This window comes from Agelaius tricolor, unplaced genomic scaffold (genome assembly GCF_023055355.1).
Source record: "Agelaius tricolor isolate 1412-34295 unplaced genomic scaffold, bAgeTri1.0.p SCAF_16, whole genome shotgun sequence".
In the NCBI taxonomy this organism is placed as follows: Eukaryota; Metazoa; Chordata; class Aves; order Passeriformes; family Icteridae; genus Agelaius; species Agelaius tricolor.
The window spans coordinates 15,404,788-15,421,042 of record NW_027269276.1 but is presented as its reverse complement, the minus strand read 5'-3'; the positions used below and the strand labels follow the sequence as shown (position 1 = coordinate 15,421,042).

The following is a 16,255-nucleotide window of genomic DNA, read 5'->3' as shown; positions in this document are numbered from 1 at the left end:
AGAACACTAAATATTTTGATGTTTATACCTACAAAGGAAAGTAAAACAATATAATGTTGCTGCTGTCCTCATGTTGGCATTAAAATGATCTGAATTGTATCCCCATGCCCCAGGTTGTTGAACGGCTGTTCTCACTTCTGTCTGACTGCATGTGGGAGAGTCCCATAGCCCAGGCCAAACATGCAATTCAAATAAAGGAGAAAGAACAGGAAATAAAGCTCCAGGTAACAGTGCTTGTACTTTGTCTTGTGACTGAATGCAGCTGAATTACATTTACTACAGATATTTTGTTCTATTTCTCGTAGAAGCAAGGAGAGTCTGAGGATGAAGATGAGAATCTTCCCATCCAGGAAGTGTCCTTTGATCCTGAGAAAGCTCAGTGCTGCATAGTGGAGAACGGGCAGATTCTAACTCATGGAAGTGGAGGCAAAGGATATGGCTTAGCTTCCACTGGAGTTACTTCTGGGTGTTACCAGTGGAAGGTAGGTTGCATAAATGTGTATTTCTTACCTTCTCTCTCGTTGTTTTGGAAATGTGCTATGTTTTATTAACAGCAGCTGCCTGTGTTTTTCACTTATGACACGATTCTTGAGTAAATGGCAGTGTTACATTTAGGTTAGACTCAATAATTGTAAGGATGTTCTCCAACCTAAGTCATTCTGTGATTTTTCAGTGCCAAGGGAAGAGTTTGTGTCTGCTTTTGAGTGGTGGGATTTGAGTATTTCAGCATGCAGATTGGAGATGGTTATGTGTTATTAGAGGTAATGGCAGTTGCCCCTAAGGTCCATAGTCAGCATGCATGTGCAGTTTTGCAAAATTTACCTACTGAATTATGTAGATTTAGGATTTTTTTTTGTAGAAAAACATTTCACAAAGCATGTTGTTTTCCTGCAAAAAACACACATCAGCCTGACTGATGAGAGCAGTGTTAAATACATCATTTGGAAGGATTTTTAAAATGGTTTTAGCATATAAACTTACTGTTTTTCTCATTAAAAGCTTCTGTGAGAAACAGTTAAAAGTAGACATACATTTATGTAAGGAAGATTTTCATTGCTCTGTTGTGTTCAGGTGTATATTCCTGATGTTTTTCCCTGTGTGTTTGTTTTGCCCTGTTAGTTCTACATCGTGAAGGAGAACAGAGGCAATGAAGGCACTTGTGTGGGAGTGTCTCGCTGGCCCGTGCATGACTTCAACCACCGCACTACCTCGGATATGTGGCTCTACAGAGCCTACAGTGGCAACCTGTATCACAATGGAGAGCAGACTTTGACTCTGTCAAGCTTTACCCAAGGAGATTTCATTACATGTGTGTTAGATATGGAAGCAAGAACTATTTCCTTTGGTAAAAATGGAGAGGTATTTAACATAATTAGTTTTTTGGTGGGTTTTCTTGCAAAGGTAATATGGCATGGATAAGCATGAGAGTTAAAACATTTGGCAGTTTCAGTACTTAGAAGATTTATAATACAAACATAACTTTCTCGTGTTTCATATTTTTGCTTGTTAGGGTGTTCTAAGACTGAGGGGTTTTTCTTTTGCTTCTTCCCTAGGAGCCAAAACTAGCTTTTGAAGATGTGGATGCAGCTGAGTTATACCCTTGTGTTATGTTCTATAGCAGTAACCCAGGAGAGAAGGTAACTGAAATGTTCATCTGTGGAGGTTTACTGGTTTAGACTGGTACAGAGTCAGTATTCATCAGAGCAGCCTCTATGGTGCTGCTTTGCATTACTGGCCAAAACAGTGTTGCTAATACAGAGTGTTTCAATTATGGTAACCTATTGTAAATTAAAAATGTATTTTAGTATTTAGAATAGATTTAAAGGCTTCATGTTCTACACAAAATATTCTATTCCCCAGAAACCAAGGAAAGTGTAGTATTAGGATTTCTAGATAGTCTTGTGTGAGAAACCATGAAATACGTAGTTTCAGCATCCTTGAGTCTGAAGGATGGAGGTTTGCTCACTGTTAAGGTGGATTTCCTAGGGATTCTGAGGGAAAAAAAAGTCAGTGCTAGTAATTATTTCTATTCTAGGCCACTCCAGTATTTATAAGAAGAGCTTATTGAGGTATGTTGAGAAGATAATTTGAAAACTGTTCTCTTAAAACAGGTGAAGATCTGTGATATGCAGATGCGTGGGACACCAAGAGATTTGCTGCCTGGTGATCCCATCTGCAGTCCTGTTGCTGCAGTGCTGGCAGAAGCCACCATCCAGCTCATTCGAATCCTGCATCGCACAGACCGCTGGACACACTGCATCAATAAAAAAATGATGGAAAGGCTGAATAAAATCAAAACATGTCTTAAGGAAGCAGGTCAAAAACTGAAGAAAAGTCGCTCTGTTCAAAGCCGAGAAGAGAACGAGGTGAGAGAGGAGAAAGAAAACAAAGAGGAGGAGAAAAGCAAGCACAGCCGCCATGGCCTGGCAGAGCTGTCCGAGCTGCAGCTGAAGATGCTCTGTGTGGAGGTGTGGCCTGTCCTAGCCGTGATTGGAGGAGTGGATGCTGGGCTCAGAGTTGGAGGTCGATGTGTCCACAAGCAAACGGGCCGTCATGCCACCCTGCTGGGGGTGGTGAAGGAGGGCAGTACCTCTGCCAAGGTCCAGTGGGATGAAGCAGAGATTACAATCAGGTATGCCCATTTCCTGCACTTTTTGCTGTGTAGTGGTAGTGGTTTGTGGCTGGAAATCTCAGAAGAAACCTATCCTTCATATTAGAATCATGCTGATCAATTACTTCAATTGTAGACTTCAGTGATACTGAAATTAATGCTGCCTTGAGGTAGTGTTCATTCATTCTCCCACCTGCCTTGAAGTGTTCAAGGCTGGAAGGAGATGCTCCTTTTCCCACCTGTCTTGCAGACAAGCCTTCAAAGGGAAAGCACCTGGAGGGAAGCTGAAATGAAGCTTCTCTGAGCTTCTTGGTGCTTTCACAAGAATTGCCTGTGTTTTTCTGTGGAGAAGATGTGATTAACTTTCTTGAACTGCTTCTGCCTATAGCTGAAGAAGTCATTTGAAGAAATTGAGCAGTGACTTTTTTTTTCTCGTTTCCCTGCCAGTTACAATTACATTCTGAAATAGCCGAGGTCACTTCACTTTTCTAGCTGTTGCAACATTATGTCTGTTTTGTCTTTGCAAGGGCTGTGGTCCCTTTGACTAAATATACCAAAGTGCAGTTGATTTAGTTCAGGTGTAAATTCTTTCAAGTATGCCCATGTGACAGTGTAGCCCTTAAAATAATTCAAAGTTTTATTTGAGTAACGTGGAATAGCACTTGATCATAAGCAAGCTTTTGATAAAGCATTTAATTAGGTTCATTTTTCACCTTTTTAATTAAAACCAGGCTAAAGCTTGCTTTCATTTTTAGGTAGAAGTTTACATTGTAAGAGTAGAAAAGTTTTTGGGATAGTAAAAGGAAGATTTAAAAGTCATTTATCTGCTGGATGTATGAAAATACAAGGCGTATGAAAATACAGGCTGGTGAATTTTTGTCCGCTTCAAGTGAAAATTAGTCAAGTGTAACAGTCCTAAATAGTACCAGAAAATATCCCTGAATATAGATGGACAGGTAGATCTGTCTGTTAGGTTTTCTGACCTGTGTTTTTCAAAGGTCACTGTCCTCACTGGGTGGTCTGTCCTGACACACCAGAGACAGAATTGTCCTGAGCTCTCAGTAGTGTGCTCGTTGCGATGAATAGCTGAGGTCAATCAAAGCTTTTCCTTAATGTTTAAAAGTTTTCTTTATAAGCTTTTATACCTGTTAAGATTCGGGTATGATGATAATATTTACGTTCAGATAGTTTTTCTTAATAAAAGTCTGTTCCATATTTCTGATAAGTAATATATCCAGAGCCTGTGTTAGCACAGAATGGATAGCTTCTGTGGGGCTTCTGGGTTTCAGTGCTTGTTGTTGAAAACCTGTGTATGCTTTGTTGCATTTGCTTTGAAACCATATCTCCCTGTTTTCTGATCATAACCTCATTTTCCCCTGTTTGCATTTAATTTTTAGAATTGGTTTGTTTTATTAAATATATTTTGCATCTTATTTGCCTACATTACTTCCTGAACTTTCCTTCTGTCTCTCCCTCACTTGCTTTTTCCTGTGTCATTCTGATCTTTATTAAAGCTTCCCAACTTTTTGGTCGCCTAGTGATACTCCGTTGTATAATCTGGAGCCCTGTGAACCACTGCCTTTTGATGTTGCAAGATTTCGTGGGCTGACAGCTACTGTGTTACTGGACCTTACCTATCTGACTGGCATTCATGAAGATACGGGAAAGCAAAGCACCAAGAGACATGAGAAAAAACACAGACATGAATCTGAAGATAAAGGGGAAATGGAGCAGAAAATGGAGGGTGACATTGGATCAGATACACGATTAGGCCAAAGTGCTGATGATAACAAAGGACACGGTGCTACAACCTCTAAGTCGGAAAATGAAATTGTTTCCTTTTCTCTAGAACCATCAACACTAGGTATGGAATCCCAGCACCAGCCTGCTGAAGGAAGAAAGAAGAATCATGAGCACACCCCACGAAGTCACGATATAGTGCAGTCAGAAATCCGAGCTGTGCAGCTGTCCTACCTTTATCTTGGTGCTATGAAGTCACTTAGTGTTCTTCTTAGTTGTAGTAAGTATGCTGAGCTGCTGTTAATCCCCAAAGTGCTGGCAGAGAACGGCCACAACTCGGACTGCGCGGGGTCGCCGGTGGTGCACGAGGACGTGGAGCTGCGCGCGGCGCTGCAGTTCCTGATGCGGCACATGGTGAAACGCGCCGTCATGCGCTCGCCCATCAAGAGGGCGCTGGGGCTGGCTGACCTGGAGCGGGCACAGGCCATGATCTACAAATTAGTGGTGCATGGGCTGCTGGAGGACCAGTTTGGTGGCAGACTTAAACAAGGTACGTTTTCAAAATGAGATGAAAATGAATAGTAACAAGGATAATACAGTTAACGTAGTCTTGCCGATTTGTAGTGGTTGTACTTTGGGGGAATCTGAATCAGAGAAATTTTACAGAACTCCGTTTACTGTTTTATAGATAAAACACTGATTTTTTTGCCTTTTTCCTAATTCCTTATCTTCATAAAAAGTGAATGCATATCAATCAGAAATAAGTTTTTAATGTCTTTAATATTTCTAAAAATGATCAGTGCTCTGTATACTTGTCAGAAGGATTTGCACTTCTTCTAAACCAACAATAAAAACCCCTTAAAATGCTGTTGCACAGCTGAGTTAAAAATAGGTTTATAGTTAATCAGCTGTACTTTTATCTAAGACCTCTTCCCCTTTTGTCTGTTTTGAGAACAATCCAGGCTGTTACAACCATAAATCTGAATATCATAGCCTTTTGCATAAGTAAATGGTTTGTTTGCTATTTACCTTGTATCGCTGTGAGAACAGCAAGAGCTCCTGGACTGATTTCTTTACTCAAGTCCATGAGTTAGTGGCAGAATCTGCACACCCCTTTCTTTTTCTGGGATGAATTCTAAATAACAGTAGTTACTTTTGAAAGTTTAGCCATGGCTACTGGTTTGATCTGCACAATTAATGTTGCTAGAACATCCTTATTTTTCTGTTGCAGAAGTGGAGCAACAAGTAGAAGAAGGTGATCAGTCTCAGCAAGCCCAAACACCAGTTACAACCAGCCCTTCTGCTTCTAGCACAACATCTTTCATGAGCAGCTCTCTGGAGGATACCACCACTGCTACTACGCCAGTGACTGATACAGAAACAGTTCCAGCATCAGAATCACCTGGTGTTATGCCTCTCAGTCTGCTGAGGTAAAAAATGCTTTTAGCATGTATTCTCTGTAGGGAACCAGTTTGCATGGTTTAGTAGAATATGTGTCTTCAGCTGCCTAAGCCCTTAAAAATGCTGCCAAGAACTGCCCCTGCAGAGGGACACTGTTTAAATGTTACTTTGCCTTGCACGGCATGTGTTTTTTATTAGAAGGCTGTTAAGCTTTTGCTATACACTCATTTATAAATGTAATAACTGAATTCTTTAAAAAGGAGAAAATGTTCTCCTTAAGTTGTTCTTCAGTTCTCATGTTTATTTGGTATAGTTTAAATTACAAATCTCTGAAATTCATTTTAGTGAACGTTTGATTCTCAGACCAGAGTAGATCTTGGTAGGTAACATCCTGTAAAGCTAAGATGTTCTTTCAGCTTACCCTGACATACTGAAATGGAAGATAAGCTACTCAATTTGCAGAGGCAGTTTGCACTGTTGAAGGAAATCTGCTTTACCTTGCATAGAATACATTTCTAAGTTTATTAATTCATAGAAGTTTTGCAGACATCTTTTGATAAAAGCCAGAACAATGTCTTCATACTGTGACAGTGAACATCAAATACTTACCTTAGTGAGTCTGCCTTAATTTATTAGTCAGCCTGAGTTCTGAACAAACCATGGAAATGGGAAAAGTGTTTATTTATATTTTATCTCCTAGGGGACCTCCTGGTCTCTGAGGGGTCTTTTATGTCATGCTTAGAACTTAACTGTAGAGATAAAGTTGGTAGAAGTGAGCTGTTGCCTCAAAGTACGTGTTGTGTCTTACCCTTCCTGAACTCAATTGCATCAAGTAGGATTTGCCAAGTGCACTCCAGTGGGATGTACTTCTTGTGTCAGACCTTTTTTCAGCATGGCTCTCTTCAACATAAATGTATATTGTTCTTTTTTCAAGGCAAATGTTCTCCAGTTATCCTACTACAACTGTACTTCCAGCACGACGTGCTCAGACTCCTCCAATATCTTCTTTACCAACATCTCCTTCAGATGAAGTTGGAAGGAGACAAAGTTTGACCTCTCCAGATTCCCAGTCTGCAAGGCCTGCCAATCGCACAGGTAAACTTGCCAGTGGAGTAGAAGGGGGAACAAGTTAGGAAAGTCACAGGAGCTCAGGGGCCATGTTTTAAGAGATGCAAACCCAACAGAAGTTCTTCTTAAGGCAAACAAACATGCTAAGCATTGTTGAAAACCTTTTAGTCACTATCTTAGGAAAAAGGTTACAGGTGATATAGCTGTGGGCTTTATCAAGCAAACAAAATGAGTGTTAAAAGCTGTGGATTGGATTCAAAAACAATAATGAAGTATAATTGGTAACTGCTTCAAAATGTTCATCTGATTTGGGCTTGTTTACTTGGTTGTGTGCTGCTGGTAAGTGCAGTAATTTTCTAGCTTTTGTTAGATCACATACCACACAGAAAACAAGAATTAATGTATTTTATGGTACATTCACCAGTACTTTTTATTCTTGCCCTTATATCTGTGCTATTAATTGGGGTGTTTAGTGGTTCATGTGTTACATAGCAACTGATCCCCTCAGTTTCATGTCTCTTTTTTTTTCTTTTGATTTATAGATGAGATGATTTGCTTCTAGTTGTGATAGTGTCTTTACAACAGTGTTTGTTTGTTAGTGCATTTTTGTCTTCACTGATTAGACATCACTTTTATGGCAAGTCAGAAGGAAACTGGGGGTTTGGGGCAGTAACTGACTTCTTCAGAGTCCCTTGAATGACTCTGCACAGAATCACCACCATCATCCACTAAGAGGTTTTTCAGATCCGTTCTGAGTTCAGCTGAGGTCTTTTTCTGTACCTTAAGAGGAATGTATAATGATCTCACCCCTTGGGAATCTCTGATTCAGACAAGGATAACTTTATCTAGGCTACCTAAATATGGATCAAATAGATAATTGATACAGTTCAAAATGAAAACAATAGAAATTGCTTAATTAGTTTTTTGCATATCATCAGTATCCTACTTGATCAAACCAAGTCAGTGAACATAATCTATGTTACAAAGAAGAAGGAACTCCATCTGGTTTTGTTACAGAAAGTGTCTTATTTTGTGGAAAGTAATTGAGAGGAAAGTTGGGAGTTATTATTCCCTTAGTTCAAGCTGATTGTTTCTTGCTCTGCATTTCCACATGTAGTAAGGTGTAATAAAGTAACACTAGAGAAAGATTTATGTGCTTTACAGTTATCATTTTCTGTCTTTTAAGCTTTGTCTGATCCAAGCAGCCGACTTTCAACATCTCCTCCTCCTCCTGCCATTGCTGTTCCCTTGCTAGAAATGGGGTTCTCCCTCAGGCAGATTGCAAAAGCTATGGAAGCTACAGGTAATTATAGCTATAATATCAGTTTAACTGAAAGACTGGATACACATGAAACGCTTGTTTTCCAGTAGAATACTTAATTTTTAAGTTTTATAACCATTTCTGTAAAAAACAGATTGCTCTTTTTGTAACCATCAGTGGTAAAATACAGTTCCAAAGTGTGGTTTTCCTGCTTTCAGGTGCCAGAGGAGAAGCAGATGCACAGAACATCACAGTGCTGGCCATGTGGATGATCGAGCACCCTGGAAACGAAGATGATGAAGAGCCCCAGTCAGAGGGGACCGGAGAGTCACGGCACGGAGCAGTCGTCTCTGGCAGCAGTGGGAAATCTGGGGATCATTGCTATTTGCAGTCTCCAGGTGATATCCCTTCTGCTGATGCCCCTGAATTGGAGGAAGGCTTTAGTGAGAGGTAGAAGAATTTTCTTGTAATTTATTGTAATCTGTTTCCTGAAACTGGAATTCTCACAAATTCATTGTTGCATTACTTTGTAATGCAGCTTTTGAATTTTGTTACAGCATGAGCAGAAGCAAAGATGCAATTAAATTAGGTGTACATGGTGCATTTATTTTCCTGTACTGTTTGTGTGCAGAACTGGGGAAGAATGTAACTGAACATGTTTTCTTCACAGCAAAAAAAGAAAAGAATGAAGAAAAAAAAAGGGCTGATAGTATAGCTGTATTTTAGCTAAAAGACCAAGTATTAAAGCAAAATTCCATTAAATTCATGTTTTGCCAAAATTCACGTGTTAGGCCAAAGGCAAATTGACCCAGCCAGCAACAGCAGAGATGATTTTATTTCTTCAAAAGAGGAGAAAAAACTAATTCAAGCTGATTAATTAACTATTCAAGCTACTAATTAACCTAGTATAGAATGAGTGCTCTCTCAAAATTTCTGCTGTGCTTAGGCCCTCTGGAAGATCAAGTAGGTGTTGACTTTGCTGCATCTGATTTGTTTGAAGTAACTCTTACAGTCAAAACAGTATATACCTGCTCCTTGAAACTGAAGATTCTTGAATTCCTTTTTTTTCTTCCATTAAAGGAAGGGAAAATTGCTAATAAATATGACTTAGTTACTGTATATAGTTGTTTAAAACTTGGTTCAATTGACCTGTAAATTCCATATTCCTGCAGCCCTGATAATCTGGATCATGTGGATAATGCAGCTGCAGCAAGTGGCCCTCCCTCTCGAAGTCGGTCAGCTGTCACACGGAGGCACAAATTTGATTTAGCTGCTCGGACGTTGCTGGCACGTGCTGGTAAGGGACTGAAAGAATTCCAAGGGCTTTGCTTATCCAGGAAATGAATAGGAAGGGCTGGGACTTTGCATGACATTTAGAAAGCTCCTCATATGTGTGCCAATGTATATTTAAGAGTTTTATGTGGTGATAAGTAGATTGTTCAGCAGAAGAGTTAAAATAAAAAAGAAATTGAAAGTACAGCCAGCTCTCTGCCATGGAAAATAAAAGTCCTGCTTTCCTGTTTCTCTCTTTTCCCACCTTGAGCGGGATTGTACCGCTCGGTGCAGGCCCACAGGAACCAGAGCCGCAGGGAAGGGATCTCCTTGCAGCAAGATCCAGGGGCACTGTATGACTTCAACTTGGATGAGGAGTTGGAGATCGACCTTGATGATGAAGCAATGGAAGCTATGTTTGGGCAAGACCTGGCTAGTGATAATGATATTCTGGGAATGTGGATCCCAGAGGTACTGGATTGGCCTACCTGGGTGTGTGTGACTGCAGCAGGGGCTGCTTTAACTTACTGCTTTTTGCATGCTTATATTTGCAAGTTTAAAGCAACATGTGTATGTTTAGAGCCTCTTTGAAAGTATCTTACTGAGTGCCAGCAGTGCTTAAAATCATCTTGTTTTCTATAGCATCATCTCTAGATTAAGAATAGTGATTTCTTGTGCTTCTTGCTCTGCATTTCCACATGTAGTTTTCTTATCCCTCCCCTGGAAGATGAGAACAGAACACATAGAGCTGTTCTGATAATACCAATAAAAAATCAAGTAGGTGTTCCTAGATGGTTTAGTTGTGTGAGATAACAAGCACAGTGATAAATGTTTCTTCTGCTACTGCTAATAGTATCTAATCTCTAGCAACGTAATTTGCGCTTCAGTCAGTTTTTCTTGTGTCATGTAGTCCGTTCTCTGGGAAGGATGTGGTAACAGTCCTCACTGAAGTTTTCTGTGCACTAAATAAACTGTTGAGATGGAAAACAAAGATAATAATAGCACTTTGGTAATCTTTGGATTATCTGTGTCAGATTAGACAATCAACCCATAAGACTCAGCTTTTCACCTCCTAGTTATGATGCTACCTAGCTTTGATATGGAAGCAAGTTGCAGGATGCATATTGAGTTTTTCAGAGTGCTTGTGTCACTGAAACATCTCAATGAAATTATTGACTTAGGACACAAGTGTAATTATGAAAAATGGATTTCACATTCAGATAAAACCTTGATATTTGCTGACACAAATAGTAATTTTTGTTGCCCAGTAAATGTAAAATCCGGTTATCTGAAAGCAAAAAAGGATTCTTTTCATTTTTAGCTCTAGTTTCAGACAAGTTCTGAGGAGAACCAGATACAGACAGTGTTGAATGTGACAGTGTTACAAATGAAAAGATACACTGTCAAGAATTCTTGAGTCAATTTAACATGAAATAGGAAATTAGCTCCTCAGAAGCTTTACTTCCAAATGTTTTTCCTGCTCTGAGATGGTCTTCATTATGTCATAAATTGTATGTTTCTGCTTTACTTTTGTACCAGTCAACCATATAAATATCACTATAAATAAACAATAAATAGAAATGTCAGGGACACCCACCTAAGGATATTGGCATGTTTCATATCTAAGGCGCAGACACTTATTCTGTACAAATAACGTGTGCAAACCTTGCTGTGCAGCACGTCTGTGAATCTGAAGACAGAGAAGAAGTGGTGGTTTGTGAGCTGTGTGAGTCCAGCGTGGTCAGCTTCAACCAGCACATGAAGAGGAACCACCCTGGCTGTGGGCGCAGTGCCAACCGCCAGGGCTACCGCAGCAACGGCTCCTACGTGGATGGCTGGTTCGGGGGCGAGTGTGGCAGTGGGAACCCCTACTACCTCCTCTGTGGCATCTGCAGAGAGAAATACCTGGCCCTCAAGAGCAAATCTAAAATATCAGCCTCAGAAAGGTACAGAGATAGGAGACAGTGGATAAAGAAAGGAAACTAAACACGGTTACGAGCCATCAGCATTTTAGGGATTTGATTTAAGAGAGAAGAATTCCTAGCAGGATTTTCTGATACTTAAAATAATTCTCTGTATTTGACAAATGCATATTTAGGAAAAAAAGGTTGCTTTGTTATTTCTGGTTTCTAAATTAAGAACAAGGAATAATTTCTTGGGATGTTGCCTCCTCCTTAGTGACTTTTGAAAGCTTTTAATCAATTTTGTCTGACAATTCCAGTATTTTTTCTATGGACTTTTTATACATTAGTACTGCAAAGTGCTTCCCCCCTTCACACACACTTTCAGAAAACATTTTATCTGTTTCTCTGTTACTAGGCTTTTCTGGAATCATTCATAAACATATGTAGACCCAACAGTAAAATTAGACTAAAAAGGGAACCAAATTTAAATTTTTTAGACATATTTATAAAATATGTAACTCAGTAACTTTCTTTGTTATTTTTTCATACAGGTACAAAGGCCAGGCACCTGATCTAATAGGTAAACAAGACAGTGTCTATGAAGGTATGTTTTTAAGTTGCACAGGGTTTTGTATTTTCTAAGAGGTACTTTCATGCAAATAAACCTGAAGGTATATTTTAAAATCTCTTCCAGTTAGATAAAGTATTTTAGTTTTGGGGATTTATTTAGTTCAAATTGGAAAACAAAATCAGTGGATTCTTTCCCCTGTCTTTCCACTGTAAGCAGCTGAAAGGGCAAACACCTAACTTGGGGTTGATAAGGTCTTGTGAGATGTTACATCCAGAACTGCACATACAAAATCTTATGTTCAAATATCTTTCTTCAGCTGCCTTTGTTGGAGAAATTAATTAGTGTAAGTTAGCGTCCCAAAAGTCTGCCATTAGTCTTGTTCTTTATTTTTCTCCTTTGTCCAAGCTGAGAGCATCCTGAGGATGGCTTTCACTTTAAACAGATTATTTCTGATGTGTGTAGAAAACCTTTCCCAGTTGGTTCTGTGATCACAACTTTGTGATTTACCACATTTATCTGTTTGAGACTAAATGAGTGCTGCAGTACTTAGGGCAAGTCTGTCTGCTGTAGATCAAAGGTGTTCTGATTCTCCTGTGTGTGGAGTGAGACAGAGCAGAGAGATCAGGAAATATAAGCTGACTTGTGTGTAAATGGCTGCAAGTGAAGGAAGTGTCTCCCTGAATTGCAGATGAAGTGGTTTTTCTTTGTTGTTGGGGTTTTTTTAATTCCCTGGGAATGAAAAGAAAAAGCCTGGGGGTTCAGTTATCACCTCCTAGCTCACCCATGAGCTAATGCATGCTTTTTTGATAAACACGAAGACCAGAAATTTCTAACATCTGTCTTTACCATTCAGTCCTTAGAAATACACACATGTTACCATGATTTAAAGCATAACTGAACACCTGCACTTCTCACTGTACCCTGGGTTTTGGAGCTGTCTTATGTTGTGTGTGATGACCCCCAATGTCTGTCTTGTTAAAGAGTAGCTAGTTTGATACTTCAGAGAACCTTCCATAAAACATTTGTGCAGTATAAAGGTTGAGTTGAATAGAGAGGGCCAAGAACAGGATTTTGTTTTTCTGATTCACTTTGTTATGTCTATGTCAACATCAGAAGCTGAGTTTTTAATTCTGCTGTGCTGTAGATTGCAATACACATTTCATACCATCTACTGTTTGGTTTTTTTAAAATTAATTGAAATTATTTAATATTTGAGCTTTTTTAACTAAGTCTAATTATATTTCTCCAATTCTAGAAGACTGGGACATGTTAGATGTGGATGAAGATGAAAAGCTGACAGGAGAAGAGGAGTTTGAACTGTTGGCTGGGCCTCTTGGGTTAAACGATCGACGCATTGTACCTGAACCCGTTCAGTTCCCTGACAGTGACCCTTTGGGTGCTTCAGTTGCAATGGTGACAGCCACCAACAGTATGGAAGAAACACTGATGCAAATAGGTACATTTGTAACCCATTTCATTTAAAGAAAGAATGATAATAATAACAGCAGCAACAACAATAATGATAACAACCATCACCACCTCCTCTCCTTTATAGTGGGATTTTTCTAGAGGCAAGGCAGGAACATCCTGACAGTATTTCCTGCCTGCCACCATGAGGAAGTGGAGACTGGCTCTGAATTGTTCTTTTATTATAGGGAAATTAGAGAAAGGAGTGTGAGGCATTATGAATTGACAGAAGGATTGAATTTTGCCAATGAAACTTGTGACCGTAGTCAAACAGTAGATGACAGTAACATGTTTTGCAGAACCCAATGGATTTAAGTTGGGACATAAGAATAGTCCCCTCTGATGGAAGAGAGAATCAGAGGAATTAAGATTGAGTATGTCAGATTGTGTTCTTGTCTCTTTGAAAATAAGGAATAATTAAATTATGGAGTGTATTTTCCTCTCGGTAATTATTATTGTAGTTCTGTATATATAAAATAATGAAAAATGAGTAACTTAGGCCGACTTTGCTTCTGTGCCTATTACTATATGATAATGTTTTGTTTTTCTTTAAACACTAATGCAAATCATCATTATTTCCAAGGCTGTCACGGCTCAATAGAAAAAAGTTCTTCTGGCAGGATAACCTTAGGAGAGCAAGCAGCTGCCCTGGTAAATCCACATGACCGTGTCATGGCTCTCAGAAGAGTGACAGCTGCTGCCCAAGTGCTCCTGGCAAGAACAATGGTTATGAGAGCACTCTCACTTCTGTCTGTCAGGTTTGTGGCATCTTTGGCAACACTTCCCCCTTTCCTTTTGTAACCAGTTACCCAGGTCTGTTTGATAACAATGCAATTTCACACTAATTGGGGAAGCAATCCTCGTGTCTGTACTTACATAATACTGCTAAGAGAAAAAGTTCTGTCGATTTTGTTCTTTTGAACCAAGGGGTTTTATGTCCATTTCCACAGTGGTTCCAGTTGTAGCCTGGCAGCTGGCCTTGAGTCCCTGGGGTTGACAGACATCCGCACTTTGGTTCGCCTGATGTGCCTGGCAGCAGCGGGAAGGGCAGGCCTGTCCACGAGCCCGTCCACGGTGTCCAGCTCCACGGAGAGGTCCAGAGGCATCCACAGCAAAACCAGCAAGCCCATCTCTTGCCTTGCCTACCTGAGCACTGCCGTTGGCTGCTTGGCATCAAACACTCCCAGTGCTGCAAAGCTGCTGGTGCAGTTATGTACACAGGTAGGACTTGAGTACTTACTTGAGACTACTACTTGTGCTTTTACCTTCTCAGCTGGGGTGAAACTGCTCTCACTTCGAGGATCTCCTTAGAGTCCTCTTTTGTGGCTTTGCACAAAAGTATGGGGTATGTTTGATTGTTGGTAAAAATGAAGTAGCTGTATGTGTCTTTGCTGAGTACTCTTTTCAAGTGGGGAAAATGAATATGTTTTTTCTGTTCATAAGATTTTCTGTTAAGGTTTTGGTTTTTTAATTGAGTTAATTCTATGCAGAGAACAGAAAAATAAAAGGAAAAACTGTAAAACTAAGTGCAATTTATGCAACTGAAAATGTTTCTAATAATGACAGTTCTGTTTCTTCTGATTATTTATCGTCAATTATTTCTTTTCAGAATTTGATTTCTGCAGCAACTGGTGTGAACTTGACAACAGTTGATGATCCAATTCAGAGAAAATTTTTACCAAGTTTTTTAAGAGGAATTGCAGAAGAAAACAAACTTGTCACATCTCCAAATTTTGTGGTTACTCAAGCACTAGTAGCATTATTGGCCGACAAAGGGGCCAAACTGAGGCCAAACTATGATAAAGCTGAAATTGAAAAGAAAGGTATGATACAGCTTTGTTTTTAAATATTAATCATTAGATCTTAAGTTCTTCATTTGTGTTGTAAGGGAGAGACTTGCTAGAATAATGTATAAATAGATACACTTTTAAAAATGGACAAAACTTGATTTGATCAAAGTAATGTTATGGTTTATGATACACATTTTACTTAGAAATATAGTCTTATTCTGTAATTGCATCTTTCACCACTTCTGATATAGTCTGAACTTGTGTGTATTCAAAGCCATAGAGCTGAGACATTGAGCCTGGTTATGCCTCCTTGATGAAATCAAGGAAGGTAACAGCTGATTACCATTACCCAAGAGCTGTCCTGTGTCTGAGGCAGAAATTTGTGCTGCCTGTCCTCTGAGAGGTCAGAGCTGTGCCCCGCCCCCCAGGCTGCTGCTGGGAAGGACAGGACAGTGACAGTGGCAGGTCTCTGTCAGAGGAGGCTTTTCCTGTTAGAAGGCACTCACTCTTTGACCAACCCTTTTCATATCATGGGAATAGAGCTATTTGGAATTCTATTCTTTTTTTTTACTGTAGTTCACATGATTGCAACGTTGTGTTAAGATGCTTGTTAATCTCTTTCTGGAAATGCTGGCTGTTGCTGCGTTCACTCATGTAGGCATCATCTCACTGTTTTGTCTAAGCAGGTTTAATTGCCCATTTGTATGCCCATCCTTGCTATGATCCCTCTGCTGTAGGCCCTCTGGAGCTGGCGAACGCGCTGGCCGCGTGCTGCCTGTCGTCGCGCCTGTCGTCGCAGCACCGGCAGTGGGCGGCGCAGCAGCTGGTGCGCACGCTGGCCGCGCACGACCGCGACAACCAGAGCGCGCCGCAGACCCTCGCCGACATGGGCGGAGACCTGCGCAAGTGCTCCTTCATCAAGCTCGAGGCTCACCAGAACAGGGTAAGCGTGGCTCCCTCGCTGCACCCGCTGCCCTGCTCTCTTTGCCAGAGCACAGAAAAAGGAAGAGTGAATCGTTTTACAGTTATCAAATGATTTCCCACAGGAAGTAGTTTTTTGGAGATAAAGTTGTTGCACCTCTGATGCACAAAAATGTTCGGCTTCTTTGAGGCTTCATTTAAGAGAGTCATGAAAATATTGTCATGATATATCAAGTCAGCAGAATCACT

General features: G+C 40.1%; 1 protein-coding gene across 13 annotated transcripts in view; it reads left to right on the top strand.

Moving 5' to 3' along the window:
* HERC1 (HECT and RLD domain containing E3 ubiquitin protein ligase family member 1) overlaps positions 1 to 16,255 on the top strand; it is a 102,182-nt gene that overhangs the window by 66,012 nt on the left and 19,915 nt on the right. For 7 of the 13 annotated variants that reach the window (XM_071441708.1, XM_071441710.1, XM_071441711.1 and 4 more), the window contains exons 33-51: positions 114 to 224; positions 306 to 482; positions 1,120 to 1,359; positions 1,554 to 1,637; positions 2,112 to 2,632; positions 4,126 to 4,901; positions 5,583 to 5,781; positions 6,687 to 6,847; positions 8,007 to 8,123; positions 8,300 to 8,531; positions 9,254 to 9,378; positions 9,625 to 9,845; positions 11,031 to 11,299; positions 11,809 to 11,861; positions 13,084 to 13,284; positions 13,879 to 14,053; positions 14,246 to 14,516; positions 14,905 to 15,118; positions 15,772 to 16,028. In XM_071441708.1, coding sequence (XP_071297809.1) covers positions 114 to 224; positions 306 to 482; positions 1,120 to 1,359; positions 1,554 to 1,637; positions 2,112 to 2,632; positions 4,126 to 4,901; positions 5,583 to 5,781; positions 6,687 to 6,847; positions 8,007 to 8,123; positions 8,300 to 8,531; positions 9,254 to 9,378; positions 9,625 to 9,845; positions 11,031 to 11,299; positions 11,809 to 11,861; positions 13,084 to 13,284; positions 13,879 to 14,053; positions 14,246 to 14,516; positions 14,905 to 15,118; positions 15,772 to 16,028 — 4,404 coding nt within the window. The remainder of the gene's footprint in view (positions 1 to 113; positions 225 to 305; positions 483 to 1,119; positions 1,360 to 1,553; positions 1,638 to 2,111; positions 2,633 to 4,125; positions 4,902 to 5,582; positions 5,782 to 6,686; positions 6,848 to 8,006; positions 8,124 to 8,299; positions 8,532 to 9,253; positions 9,379 to 9,624; positions 9,846 to 11,030; positions 11,300 to 11,808; positions 11,862 to 13,083; positions 13,285 to 13,878; positions 14,054 to 14,245; positions 14,517 to 14,904; positions 15,119 to 15,771; positions 16,029 to 16,255) is intronic. The other 6 variants (XM_071441718.1, XM_071441717.1, XM_071441713.1 and 3 more) reach the window with 5 other exon arrangements.